This window comes from Herpailurus yagouaroundi, unplaced genomic scaffold (assembly GCF_014898765.1).
Source record: "Herpailurus yagouaroundi ecotype Mexico unplaced genomic scaffold, PumYag 77, whole genome shotgun sequence".
Lineage (NCBI taxonomy): Eukaryota > Metazoa > Chordata > Mammalia > Carnivora > Felidae > Herpailurus > Herpailurus yagouaroundi.
Genome location: NW_024412388.1, coordinates 81357262 through 81369859, shown reverse-complemented (window position 1 = coordinate 81369859; position 12598 = coordinate 81357262). Strand labels below are relative to the sequence as shown.

The following is a 12598-nucleotide window of genomic DNA, read 5'->3' as shown; positions in this document are numbered from 1 at the left end:
ATTGGGAATAATGCCCATAAATCGTACCATACCTTCTTTAAGCTGAAAGTAAAGTGCACCTGCATCACTTTACAAAGCAGTTTCCTTGAAAACTTTTTGAAAAAAGACTAGGTGAGGCCACAATATTTTTCAAATCTATGATCATGATCCAAGCATTTTAAAATGCGAAGTTGGAGAAAGAAATGGAAACTAGTAGAGTCGCCAATTCTAAACACACAAAAAAAAAGAGTGGAAAAATTTTTCCTACTGTGTTGACCACATTCCTCTCCTAAGTAATAAGGATTTTACTTGAACAAACATAATAATATAATAGGTGCTTATTTATCTAGAATGGCTGGAAAATGAGCCCACCTACTTAATTTCATTTGTTTTGGATGGGTTATCAGATACACCACCCAAGACTTTTTATTTTTAAGTCACCTCAATACTTAACTTATCTGGGCTTACTTTAAGCTTTCTTTAATTCAGAAGACGAGCACAGGAGGATTTTTCAGGACCTTTACTCCTGAGTAAAGGACTTTATTCCTTCAAGGCCAAACGCCTCGTAACCTCCAATACCTTGCCTCTGGGAGGCGGGCAACATAGATAAAGATTCTTAGGAGGCACGAACTTCCAGTTATAAAATAAATAAGTCACGGGGATGTAGTGTACAGTGCAGGAAATATAGTCAATTATATTGTAATAACTTTGTACGGTGACAGATGGTAACTAGACTTATTGTGGGCATCATTTCCCAATGTATAAAAACCTCAAATCACATGATGTGCACCTGAAATTAATAGGATATTGTATGTCAACTATACTGCAATTAAAAAAATTTAACTTCCAGAAACAGAGAATAGATTGATCGTTACCAGGGGTTAAGGGAAGTGGAGGAAATGGTGAGATGTTGGTCAAAGGGTATAAACTTTCAGTTATAGGATGAATAAGTTCCAAGGATCTAATGTACAGCATGATGACTACAATTAATAATACATCTTGTATGCTTGAAAGTTGCTCTGAGAGTAGGACTTAGATGTTCTCACCACCACCACCAACAAAAATGAGAACTATGTAATTCCTGTAATGGCTGCTTCCCGGAAGGCTCTGTCACGTGGAACCTCTTAGCCTCAGCATCCGGAACTCCAGGAAGGGAGTATTTCGAATCAGATAGAATTATACATAAATACTTTCTTTGAAACTTTCTGCCCTCAAGATCGAGATACCTGAAAATCCCAACATCATGGCTTCAGTTTCAGCACAGTTGTTCTTGGTCCTCATTTCACTGCTTTTGGTGCTGCCTGTGGTTGAAGCAGTAGAAGCTGGAGATGCAGTCGCTCTCTTGTTAGGTGTGGCTCTCAGCATTACAGGCATTTGTGCTTGTTTGGGGGTATATGCACGAAAGAGAAATGGACAAATGTGATTTTGACAGGCCTTCTGAATCAGACCTTGCCCAGAAAACCATTGTGAATTATTGAGGTTAAAAACTGATCTTTAGTGTCTGAAAGTTCCCAAGAAATAGGGTATTTTCACATTTTTAATTGTCTCCCTGTAAATGGAAGCAAACTGATATATGTTAAATGGGAAAAAAAAGTTTCCTTCACAACAAATAATGCACTGAAAAAAAAGCAGTCTAAAAGTCCTATATGTTAGTTAGAAAGAGGCTCAAAGAAGTCAGATGACCGAAACTTACATATTATTTCAAAGTTTTGGAATTCTCAAAGTGCATGAGATAGGAAGAAGGAAGCCCTTACCCAGAATCCTAGGAAATTGCCACTGCCTCCTGCATCACTGAGGAGACTTTTCTCCATATTTTTATTAGATTTTTGTTTTGTTATCTCCCAAGTTAGTATTGTACTTAGGTATCAAATACATCCAGAAATTAAAATTTTTATTTCTTTGGTTGGGGGGAAGAGGTAAGAAAAATGTACTCAGTGTATCTAATGTTAAAATGGAGAAAATATTTAATGTAAAAAAATACTTTATATGGACATTTAAATGGAGAAGAGATTTAATGTTAAAAACCTTTATATTAACTGAATAACAACATCTCTACAGTGAGAAGTACTTTATTAAATACAAACCCATTATGTTGTAAAAAAAAAAAAAAAGAGAACTATGTGAGGTGAAGGTTGTATTAACTAACCTTATTTTGGTAAACACTTTGCAATAGATAAATGTATCGAAAAAATCCCCATATTGGACACTTTAAATTTACACAGTGTTATATAGCACTTACATCTCAATAAAGCTGTAAAAAAGGAGGAGAAAAAGAAAAAACTGCTTTCTATAAAATCCATTCTGTTAGGGGCTTGTTATTTTTCATCTCCTTATTTATTGAATGGCTACTGCCTATTAAATATGGGGATACAGTGTTGAAAGGATTGGTTCCTGCCCTTCTGGAGTTTCTAATCTAATGAAAACCAAAAGAAAAATTCATTTAGTTTAGTTTTCTGTTTATTATATTAATGCTTTTAATATTATTGAGCAAAATGCCTCTTTTCCAGATGTCTCCTTTGCCAAAAGCTAAACACATTTATTTCAAGAAACAGGTGCTGAGCAACTTTCAGCATAATCTGGAAATACTCTCCTTTGTCAGAACAGTGCTGTGTGCTGAAATTTAGACCATTAGATCATTAGAAAAATGGGTTCCCGCTGCCTCAATGAAAAGGGATTGCATTTCAATAGGAACACTGGCCTTTACGTTTTGGAGTAAACAAGTTTACAAAGGAATTAAACTGCATTAGTATTTTGATACCATCTTAAATTATCTATGATTTTTGATAACCAACCAGGAAGATTGGAATGTGACATTGGAATATGAGTCATTTTGTACTTCAAAATGATCGCTGAGCTGAGTTTCTTGATGTTAATCCTATTCATTATAAGCAGAAGCTTTTAGACTATATCCTTATCAAAATCAAGAGAACAAATTATTATAAAGAAGCTAAAATTAAAAAAATAAAAAGCTAAAATTAAGCAGCTATATTTGATAGAGGTGAAAGGCAGTGAGATCCGGAACTTTTATTTTTTTTAGAGATAGAGAGTGGGGAGAGAGAGGAGGAAGACAGAGAGAGAGAGAGAGAGAGAGAGAGAGAGAGGGAAAGAGAGAGAGAATCCCAAGCAGGTTCTGCACTATCAGCGCAGAGGCCTGATGTAGGGCTCAATTCCATGAACCATGAGATCATGACCTGAACTGAAATCAAGAGCCAGAGGCTTAACCTACTGAGCCACCCAGGTGCCCAATCCTGAACCTCTTTGATCGCTTTTTCCCTTGAGAATTAATGAAAGGAGTACGATCCTTTCCCAGAAGAATGTACATGAGCACATACATACAATTATTGTATAAAAGTCCTGGGAAGTTTGTGAACACCTGACCGGCCTCTCCTCTCTTTCTAAACTCTCCTTCTCCAGACAGCCATGTTCTATGGCAGCTGGTTAAGCGCTGGTTTTATTTTGAACGCTGAACTGCCAACAGTCAGCAATTTCTCTGATCTGAATAACAGTAGATACAATTACTAGGATATTACCAACTGCTTCAAGTAGGGAATGAAGCAAGATAAAGATAAAAGGATGCAGAAGACAGAAGGCGTGACAAGGAGACAGAGACATGGAGAAGGGGACACGGAGGCAGGAGCTGGGTGATGCTGAGAGGTGGCGGGCCCTTCCAGAAGTCCAGAAGAAGCCCTTGCCTCCCTCAGCAACTGTGAGCCCCTGTGACTGCATGAACTCTCATCTTGCCAGCTTTCCTGACTCCTGGGCTTTTGTGTACCCCTGTGGATTCTCCTCTCTGCTTCTCTCTGCCCAGCTGGCTGGGGGTTAAGGACTGCCCTGCTTCTCTGCCTCCTTCCACTAGGGATGAGGTTTCTACCCCTCCTGCCTCCAGGGCTTTACCAGTTCTTCCCTTTTTAACCCAATAATTAGATTTCTACCAAACCTGTGGTCCCAAGGCTTCTCATCCAGAAGGACCATAGTGAAAAATTAAATGGTCTTTTTTTAAGCTTCATTTTAGGTAGTTACTTGCCTTTTCCCATAAAACACTCTTCTAGGAAAAAAAAAATTTTGCTTTGGGGCACCCGGCTGGCTCAGGAGGTAGAGCATGCAACTCTTAATGTCAGGCTTGTGAGTTCCAGCCCCACATTGGGTGTAGAGATTACTTTAAAAATAAATAAACAGGGGCGCCTGAGTGGCGCAGTCGGTTAAGCGTCCGACTTCAGCCAGGTCACGATCTCGCGGTCCGTGAGTTCGAGTCCCGCGTCACGCTCTGGGCTGATGGCTCAGAGCCTGGAGCCTGCTTCCGATTCTGTGTCTCCCTCTCTCTCTGCCCCTCCCCCGTTCATGCTCTGTCTCTCTCTGTCCCAAAAATAAATAAACGTTGAAAAAAAAAATTAAAAAAAAAATAAACAAATGAAACCACATTACCAGTAAATTAAAAAAAAAAATGTAAAAAAAACCCCACAACTCTCTTCTGTGGTGTTTTCTAGGTTCATTTTAGCGATTTTCTTTGTACTTTTTTGTTTCTCTCCCTCCATCTCTTTTTTCCCTCCAAATCTGAGCCATCCTAGAGCTCAGCTTCACCTTTCTGTTTTCTTTACACACCGTCCCTGAGGAAATTGTGAACTATGATGATGTAGCATAGTGTGATAAGAAAAACATGGATTTAAGAAGCAGAAAAAAACTAAACTGTAGTTCTAGCATCACTGCTGTGCAACCTTGAACAAGTTACTAACCTCTCTGAGCCTATTTCTTCCATGTGAAAAAACTGAGGACGGTCATATCTCCCTGGAATTGTTTTTGTGATGATTAAATGGGATAATATTTGTAAGAATGTGCTTATTTGTAAGAATGTTGCATACGTGATTTCTTGAAATCTTCCTTACAGCAACCCTGTGAGTAGAGGTTGGGCTTGGCCCTGTGGCCAAATGAGGAGCCTCTAGACTTATAAATTTTTTTTTCTTATGTATGTATGAATGTAAGTAAGTAATCTCTATACCCAGCGTGGGGCTTGAACTCATGACCCTGGGATCAAGAGTCACATGTTCCTCCGACTAAGCCAGCCAGGCACCCCAAGCGGCTAGATTTTTAAGTCAGGTAGACACCGTTCTACTTTCTGCTTCTGTGATTTTTATCTACTCTAGAAACCTCAAAAAGCAGAATCCTGTAGTATTTGTCCTTTTGCAACTGGTCTGTTTTACTTAGCATAATATCCTCAAGGTTTGTCCATGTTGTAGCACGTGTCAGCATTTCCTTCCTTTTCAAGGCTGAATGATATTCCATATTACATGTTGAAGGGGAGCAGATTTTACCACCTCAAAATGTGTCTCTTTGCAGCATAAGGATTATTTTGAACTAAAACCATTCAAAACCCAGCAAATTTAGGGAAAAGTTCTTTACTTCCCCTTCAACTGACTAAATATCCATTATAAAGGGGGTCTATAGCAGGAAAGGAACTATTGCTAGAGATAACCTTTTTACCCAGGAAACTTATCTCTGTAACAGGGTTACCTTTGTTTTTCAAACATCTCCTCTGCCTTCCTGTGAATGGTCTATCTTCCCTTCCTCTCTCCGGATCCTTACCTTTTTCCTTAGCTCCACGATCTTATATTTATATTATACAGAAGATATTACCTGGCTGCCCTTTGAGTCTTCATATCTTTATGGGATTCCCATATGTATGCAGTTAACTTTGCTTTTCTCTGCTAATCTGTCTTACATCAATTTAATTATTAGACCAGCCAAAGAATCTGGAAAGGAGGAAGGCAAAATGTTTTCACCCCTTCAATGTATAGGTCACATTTTGTTCATCCATTCATTGACGGACACTTGGGTTGTTGCTACCTTTTGGCTATTGCAAACAATGCTGCTGTGAACATGAGTGTACAAATATGTCTACATGATCCTGCTTTCAAGTTTTTGGGGTAAATATTCAAGAGTGGAATTCCTTCATCATACGGTAATTCTATTTTTTTAAGTTTTTTTAGATTTATATAAGTAATCTCTACACCCCTCACGTGGGGCTCAAATTCATAATCCCAAGATCAAGGGTCACATGCTTTTCCTGCTGAGCTTGCCAGGTGCCCCTGGTAATTTTAAATTTAAATTTTATTTATTTTCTTAAAGGAAATCCATGCTCTAAGGCCTCAATTTTGAAGATGAATCTGGGAGAAGAAGGCTGGCGTCAGGATGTCATTCCTTGGCCACAGATGATAAGAACCTCAATTTCAGGCTTTCGGGAAGGGAGGGAAAAGAATTTGATGAGAACATGGTGCTTAATGTAAGTGAAGGGGGAAGTGGCATTCTGGTTGACTCCTTTTTTTTTTTTTTAATTTTTTTTTTAACGTTTATTTATTTTTGAGACAGAGAGAGACAGAGCATGAACGGGGGAGGGGCAGAGAGAGAGGGAGACACAGAATCTGAAACAGGCTCCAGGCTCTGAGCTGTCAGCACAGAGCCCGACGCGGGGCTCGAACTCACGGACCGCGAGATCGTGACCTGAGCCGAAGTCGGCCGCTTAACCGACTGAGCCACCCAGGTGCCCCTCTGGTTGACTCCTTTATAGGGTATCTCCCGATTTGGGGGAGCTGGAGCTTATATAATTTTAGCTGCCATCTTTGAGAAAAAGAATGAAATGCAATGAATAAAAACTTAAGTTCAGGGCTCTGAAAGGTGTCCTTGGAAGTGAGGGGGCCCTTCTCACATATGCTGAAAAGAACACGTGCAGTGGGCATCATGTTTATGTGGTCTGCCAACATCGCTTTCCTTTGGTTTGCCTTTGGGTTTGTGCACCTTCCCTCCCTCAGCTCCTCTTTTTGGGAGAGCAGGCCGTTGCCTCCTCACGTCCCACGCCATTTCAGACACCCCTTCTAGACCGATCATCAGAGCTTTTCTTCCTGTGGCCAAGTGATTGTGGCGAAGATGGGTAGGTGACCCAAACCAGGCCAACAAGACTCAGTTCTAGGACTTTTTGTTGGAACTTTTGGGAAACTGTTCTCTTTTTTGTTTTTGGTTTTTTTCATTTGTTTGTTTTTCATGTTTATTTTTGAGAGTACGAGCAGGGGAGGGGCAGAGAGAGAGGGGGACAGAGGATCCGAAGCAAGCTCTGCGCTCAACCGACTGAGCCACCCAGGTCCCCCGTTCATTTTCTTGTTATGCTTTCTTTTGTGTTGTGGCTCCTGAGAGGTTAGGATGCAAACCTGAACCTTCTGGTGGTGTATTTGATCCCAAGGGGGGAGAGTCAACAGAAGAGAAGCAGTATGTGGAGATACTGGCTTGTGAACCCTGTGACTGAGTCCCTGAATCCAGTCATGCCTGAAGGTACATCTTCTCCAACCTTTTCTGAGACATGAGCCCACTAAGCCCATTTTTTGTCTAAGTCAGTTTGAGTTAGTTTTCTGTCTGAATAACCAAAATATTCGACTTCCATATCTATTCACCAAAAAGAAACCTGATGGACCCAGCCTGGGTTAGGTCTCCTTCAAACCCATAACTGTGCTTAGGGGGTAAACCCTTTGACAGATCTGCCACATGCCTGCGTTGCTGTGGAAGGAGGTAGCTTTGTGACTGATAGATTAACAGTATCACAGGAGTGAGTGGTGGGCACTCCTCAAAAGGACATACAGTGTAGCCAAAAAAAAAAAAAAAAAGAGCAGATATACCTTGCAAGAGTGATTTCAGATTCTTACGGCATCTAGGAAGTTGATTTTTGAGAAATCCGAAAGCAGGCCTGATTTCAAACCCCAATTCTGCTCTCTATTCACTGTTTGACTTTGGCCAAGTTGTATATCCTTTCTCCCTGAATCTTAATTTCTGATTGTTAATATAAATAGATAATATTTGCCATCACAGAATTGTTGTGAGTGATATCTGTAAGTGAGCTGACCACATATAATTTATCATCTAAACAGGGACACTTTTGAGAGTGAAAAGGAACGCTACTAAGGAGACTTACCGGGACTGGATGAGACAAAAAATATTAGTAGTACCACATTTCACTGTCAAAAGCGTCCCTATTTGGGTGATAAATTATAAGATTTCACTGCCCATCATCCATTGCTAATACTGATTAGTACATACTAGGTGCTGAAGTCTTAGCCTCCTCTGAGCCTTCTAGCCCTCTGCCTTTCATACAACTGACTGATTGATGCCTTCATAGTTCTTTGTACTTCTGTATTGTGGATGTATAGGATGTATTCTCCAAAACATTTGTTATGATCGTTCCGGTGGCACGATACGTGACAATATGATCTACAGATTTGTATCTGTGAAAGAATCTTTTCTTACAACTTCCCCCCAACTGCTCAACGTGGGAATTTGGAAAGGTTGCATTGACTTAAGAGCATTTATTTCAGTTCAAAGTGTTCTGCATATTAAAGGTGGTTCCAGCTAAAATGCTTAGGATTGCTGAGACACACCCTGGAAGTTATTTTGTAATGTGAAATTTTACTTAAACCTTGCTGACACATTCTATTGCTAGAAGTCAGTCGGGATTTTCTAAATCCATCCTGGGAGGGATAAGTTAAAACACAAAATATGGGCAAAAGATTGAACAAACCCTTGACGAGAAAGATACACAGATGACAGGCACGTTAATTTTTTAAATTCACTTAATTTAGTTAAAATTAAAACTATAGTGAGATACCACCTATTAGAATGGCTAAACTTAAAAAGATTGATCATACCAAGTGTTGGTGAGGATATAGAATAACTGGAACCTCTCTCTCTCTCTCTCTCTCTCTTTTAATTTTTAAAAGTTTATTTACTTACTTTGAGAGAGGGAGATAAAGTGCACGCACATACACTAGCAGGTGGGAGGGCAGAGAGAGAGGAGAAAGAGAATTCCAAGCAGGCTCTTCGTGCTGCCAGAGCAAAGCCTGACGTGGGGCTCAAACCCACAAACTGTGAGATCATAATCTAAGCTGACATCAAGAGTCAGAGGCTTAACTGACTGAGCCACCCAGGTGCCCCATCTTGCTGATGGGAATGCAAAGTGCTACAATCACTCCGGAAAAATTTAGCCATTTCTTAAAAAATTGAACATATACCTTTCATATAACCCACCCATTCTATTCTTATTTATCTGTGAGAAATGAAAGCATATGTCCATAAAAAGGCTTGCACATGAATATTCATACAGCTTTACTTCCAATAGCCAAAAACTAAAAACCCAGATATTCAACAAGGGAATGGATATGTACACTGTGATATATCCTTACCATACAATACTACTCAGCAATACAAAGAAATGAACTATTGATATATGCTACCACATGGTTGAATCTCAGAATAATTTTGCTTAGTGAAAGAAGCCAGTTAAAATGGAATACACAAGGTATGGTTCTATTTACATAAAATTCTAGGAAGTACAAACTGATGTGAGAAACGGAAAGCCTGTCAGTGGTTGCTCGGTCAGGTAGGGTAGCAAAGAGGAGAAAGAGGAAGGGTTACAAAAGATCTACTGTTAGGTACACAGTGGCATCCAGTATACTTATATTGTTTTGTGACTATCATTGCTGTCCATTTCTAGAGCTTTTTCATCATTCCAAATGAAAATTCTATACCCATTAAACAATAACTCCCATTAAACAAAACTCACCTTTGTAGGATTTTCATAACAAAATTGAATATAATTCTTGAACATTCTACAAGGAATGACTTATTTATTTATTTATTTATTTATTCAATATATGAAGTTTATTGTCAAATTGGTTTCCATACAACACCCAGTGCTCATCCCAAAAGGTGCCCTCCTCAATACCCATCACCCGCCCTCCCCTCCCTCCCACCCCCCATCAACCCTCAGTTTGTTCTCAGTTTTTAAGAGTCTCTTATGCTTTGGCTCTCTCCCACTCTAACCTCTTTTTTTTTTTCCCTTCCCCTCCCCCATGGGTTTCTGTTAAGTTTCTCAGGATGCACATAAGAGTGAAAACATATGGTATCTGTCTTTCTCTGTATGGCTTATTTCACTCAGCATCACACTCTCCAGTTCCATCCACGTTGCTGCAAAGGGCCATATTTCATTCTTTCTCATTGCCACGTAGTACTCCATTGTGTATATAAACCACAATTTCTTTATCCATTCATCAGTTGATGGACATTTAGGCTCTTAAGGAATGACTTTTAAGTAGATTAACATGATTATGTGGCACCTGGGTGGCTCAGTTGGTTAAGCTTCTGAGTCTTGATTTCTGCTCAGGTCATGATCTCATGGTTGTAAGATCGGGCCCTCTGTTAGGCTCTGTGCTGAGAGTGTGGAGCCTGTGTGGGATTCTCTCTCCCTCTCTCTACCCCTTCCCTGCTTGTGCGTGTACCTCCTCTCTCTCTCTCTCTCTCTCTCTCTCTCTCTCTCTCTCTCTCTTTTAAATAAATAAATAAATAAATAAATAAATAAATAAATAAATAAATAAATAAAATGATTGTGATCTTATGTTTTCCATCTCCACTGTACCTCAAATCTGGCCGCCATTTCCCACACTCCAAAAAAAAGTGGGTGAGGTCTTGTCGATGACACATGGCCACTATCACACTACTGGAAAAACAGCCCAAACTGCTTGTCTTGCTAATTGTGGGTCAATTGTGTCATTTGTGTGGGAAGAATGACTTAATTATCATTACTACCTACTGTCTAAATTAGCAAATCATACACAAATCATTCACTTTCCTCCCTATTAGCCTCCTTCACCTTCCCACTCCCTACCCCCAGTCTTTCGAAAGTCCATAGCAGTTTTCTGTGGGTTTTTTTAAAAGTGCCTCCTGGAAGGATGGCTCAACTGTGGTGAGATGTTTGTTGTCTCCTCCTGATTCTATGATCTCTTTTGGCACAGTAGCCGGTATTTGGTAAACAAAACTCTTATACTAGGATCTCAGGGGTTGAAACATGTCCTAGGCGTGCTCAGGAAAGTGATGGCGAGGAGGTGAAGCTTTAGAGATGGGCAGACCTTGGCCAGGATACTTAGGTCTCTGAGTTTCATTTTTCTCATCTCTACAAGGGATATGATGTCTACCTACCAGCTGTTTGTGGGGGTAAATGAGATCATGTTTGGAAGACGTCTAGTACAGTGCTAGGAGCTCAGGCGAACGACGAAAGTTATGTTCCCTTCTTCCTATTTATTAAGTTACTTTGAGATCAGAGGAGGGAAAGTGGTGGGTAGGAAGCAGAACCATGAAAGAATGGAGGCCGCTTCTTGCCCAAAGGAGGATATTTATCTCTTGTACAAAGGTCTCCTATTCAAAGAAGCCGCTAGATTTAAAAAAAAAAAAAAAAAAAAGTTGAGCAACAGCCACCTGGGTTTTTGGACTGCGTTTCGGATAAAGATGCTTGTAAAAAGGAGCTGGTGCGAATCCAGAAAAAGATTTGAAATGCCCCAGGCTTTGCCATGGCACAGTCCCCAGTTTTTTCCGCACTGCATTTAGAGGTTTAAAGACAGAGTGAGCTCAAATTTGGCCCAAAGCCTCGACTGTTCCCGTGGCGGCCGCGGGGTAGAGGTCAGACCAACAGGTGTGGGAGGCTTCGAGGTAGAGAGCAAGGAGCAGGTGTCAGAGGAGGGCCCGCCCCCCCGGCCCCCTTTCTCTGGCACAGGGGCTCCAAGGCTGCTCGCAGTGTTCCCAGCAGCGGGCGGAGGAGCCCTGCCCGGTATCTGGGGCCCCGGGCCGGGAAAGAGACGCTGGTGGGCTTCCCGCCCTGGGCCAGCCCCGAGCGCAGCGGCGGATGCCTGGAAGTTGACGTGCATTCTGGGCCGCTGGGAAGCCCCTAGGCGCCCGAGGGCCGCTGCAGTCCGCCGGCCGGCCTCCGCCCTCGCCGCCCAGCCCCGGCCCGGCAGGGAGGAGGGGCCGCCTCGCCGCGGGTCTCCGTGGCGTGAGGACTAGGGCGGGGGCCCGAGACCCGCGCGGGAGACAGCGCAGCGCCCCTAGCCCTTCGGTTGGCCGGCCCGCCCCCTCGTCGGAGAGGCGGGAGGAGGCGGCTCTCCATTGGTCCGGCCCGTCGGCCAATCCCCGAAGGCCCGGGGCAGGAGGCGGGGGCAGTTCGTGGGGGACTCGGGAGCGGAGCGGGAGGCTCTGCGGGACCCAGTCGGACCGAGTCGCCGAGGCACCGCCCGCGCTCCGCCGCCGCGTCTGGGCGTCTCCTGCGCCGCCCAGGGGAGCGAGCTCCGAGCATCTCGCGCTGCGGCCACTCCTCGGGGCCAGGAGCGGGGAAGACGAGTACTAGAAACCCCCAGACCCGAGCGCAGCCTCTTCCCGCCTCCCGAACCACCATGACCCACTTCAACAAGGGCCCTTCCTACGGGCTCTCTGCCGAGGTCAAGAACAAGGTACGCCCGGGCTCTGGTGGGGCGGCCACGCCCAGGGCGAGGGGTGGGAGGCTAGATGCCGCCCGAGGGTCCCTGGGACTGCGGCGGCGCTGGGCCGCTCTTCTCTGCGCGCGGTGGCTGTCCGGCTGACGCGGGGAGGAGACGTCGGGGCGGCGCGAGAGTGGCCGCGCGTCTCGGTCCTGGCCCCGGGCTCGAAGCGCTGGTCTCCCAGGCGCGCTCGCCTGGCTTTGTTCAGCGCCGCGAGCCAGGACTGGCGGCGGGCGGTGGGTTCCCGGGCTCCTGGAATCCCGCAGCGCCGGCCTGCAGCTACCGGA

The 12598-nt window shown here is 43.2% G+C and overlaps 2 protein-coding genes across 2 annotated transcripts in view; both read left to right on the top strand.

The window, feature by feature from the left end:
• Nucleotides 1-1053: 1053 nt before the first annotated feature.
• Nucleotides 1054-1970, top strand: LOC121027513 (small integral membrane protein 30). The gene has a single exon (XM_040471040.1). It carries the CDS (start codon nt 1223-1225, stop codon nt 1400-1402), a length of 180 nt encoding a protein of 59 aa, XP_040326974.1. The 5' UTR covers nt 1054-1222; the 3' UTR covers nt 1403-1970.
• A 10039-nt stretch (nt 1971-12009) lies between these two features.
• Nucleotides 12010-12598, top strand: part of CNN3 (calponin 3) — a 27742-nt gene continuing 27153 nt past the window's right edge. Inside the window, exon 1 of the mRNA XM_040471037.1 lies at nt 12010-12284. Coding sequence (XP_040326971.1) covers nt 12228-12284 — 57 coding nt within the window. The 5' untranslated portion in view covers nt 12010-12227. The remainder of the gene's footprint in view (nt 12285-12598) is intronic.

Coding starts and splice junctions, on each gene's coding strand:
- LOC121027513 (XM_040471040.1), top strand. CDS start 1,223: ATGGCTTCAGTTTCAGCACAGTTGTTCTTGGTCCTCATTTCACTGCTT.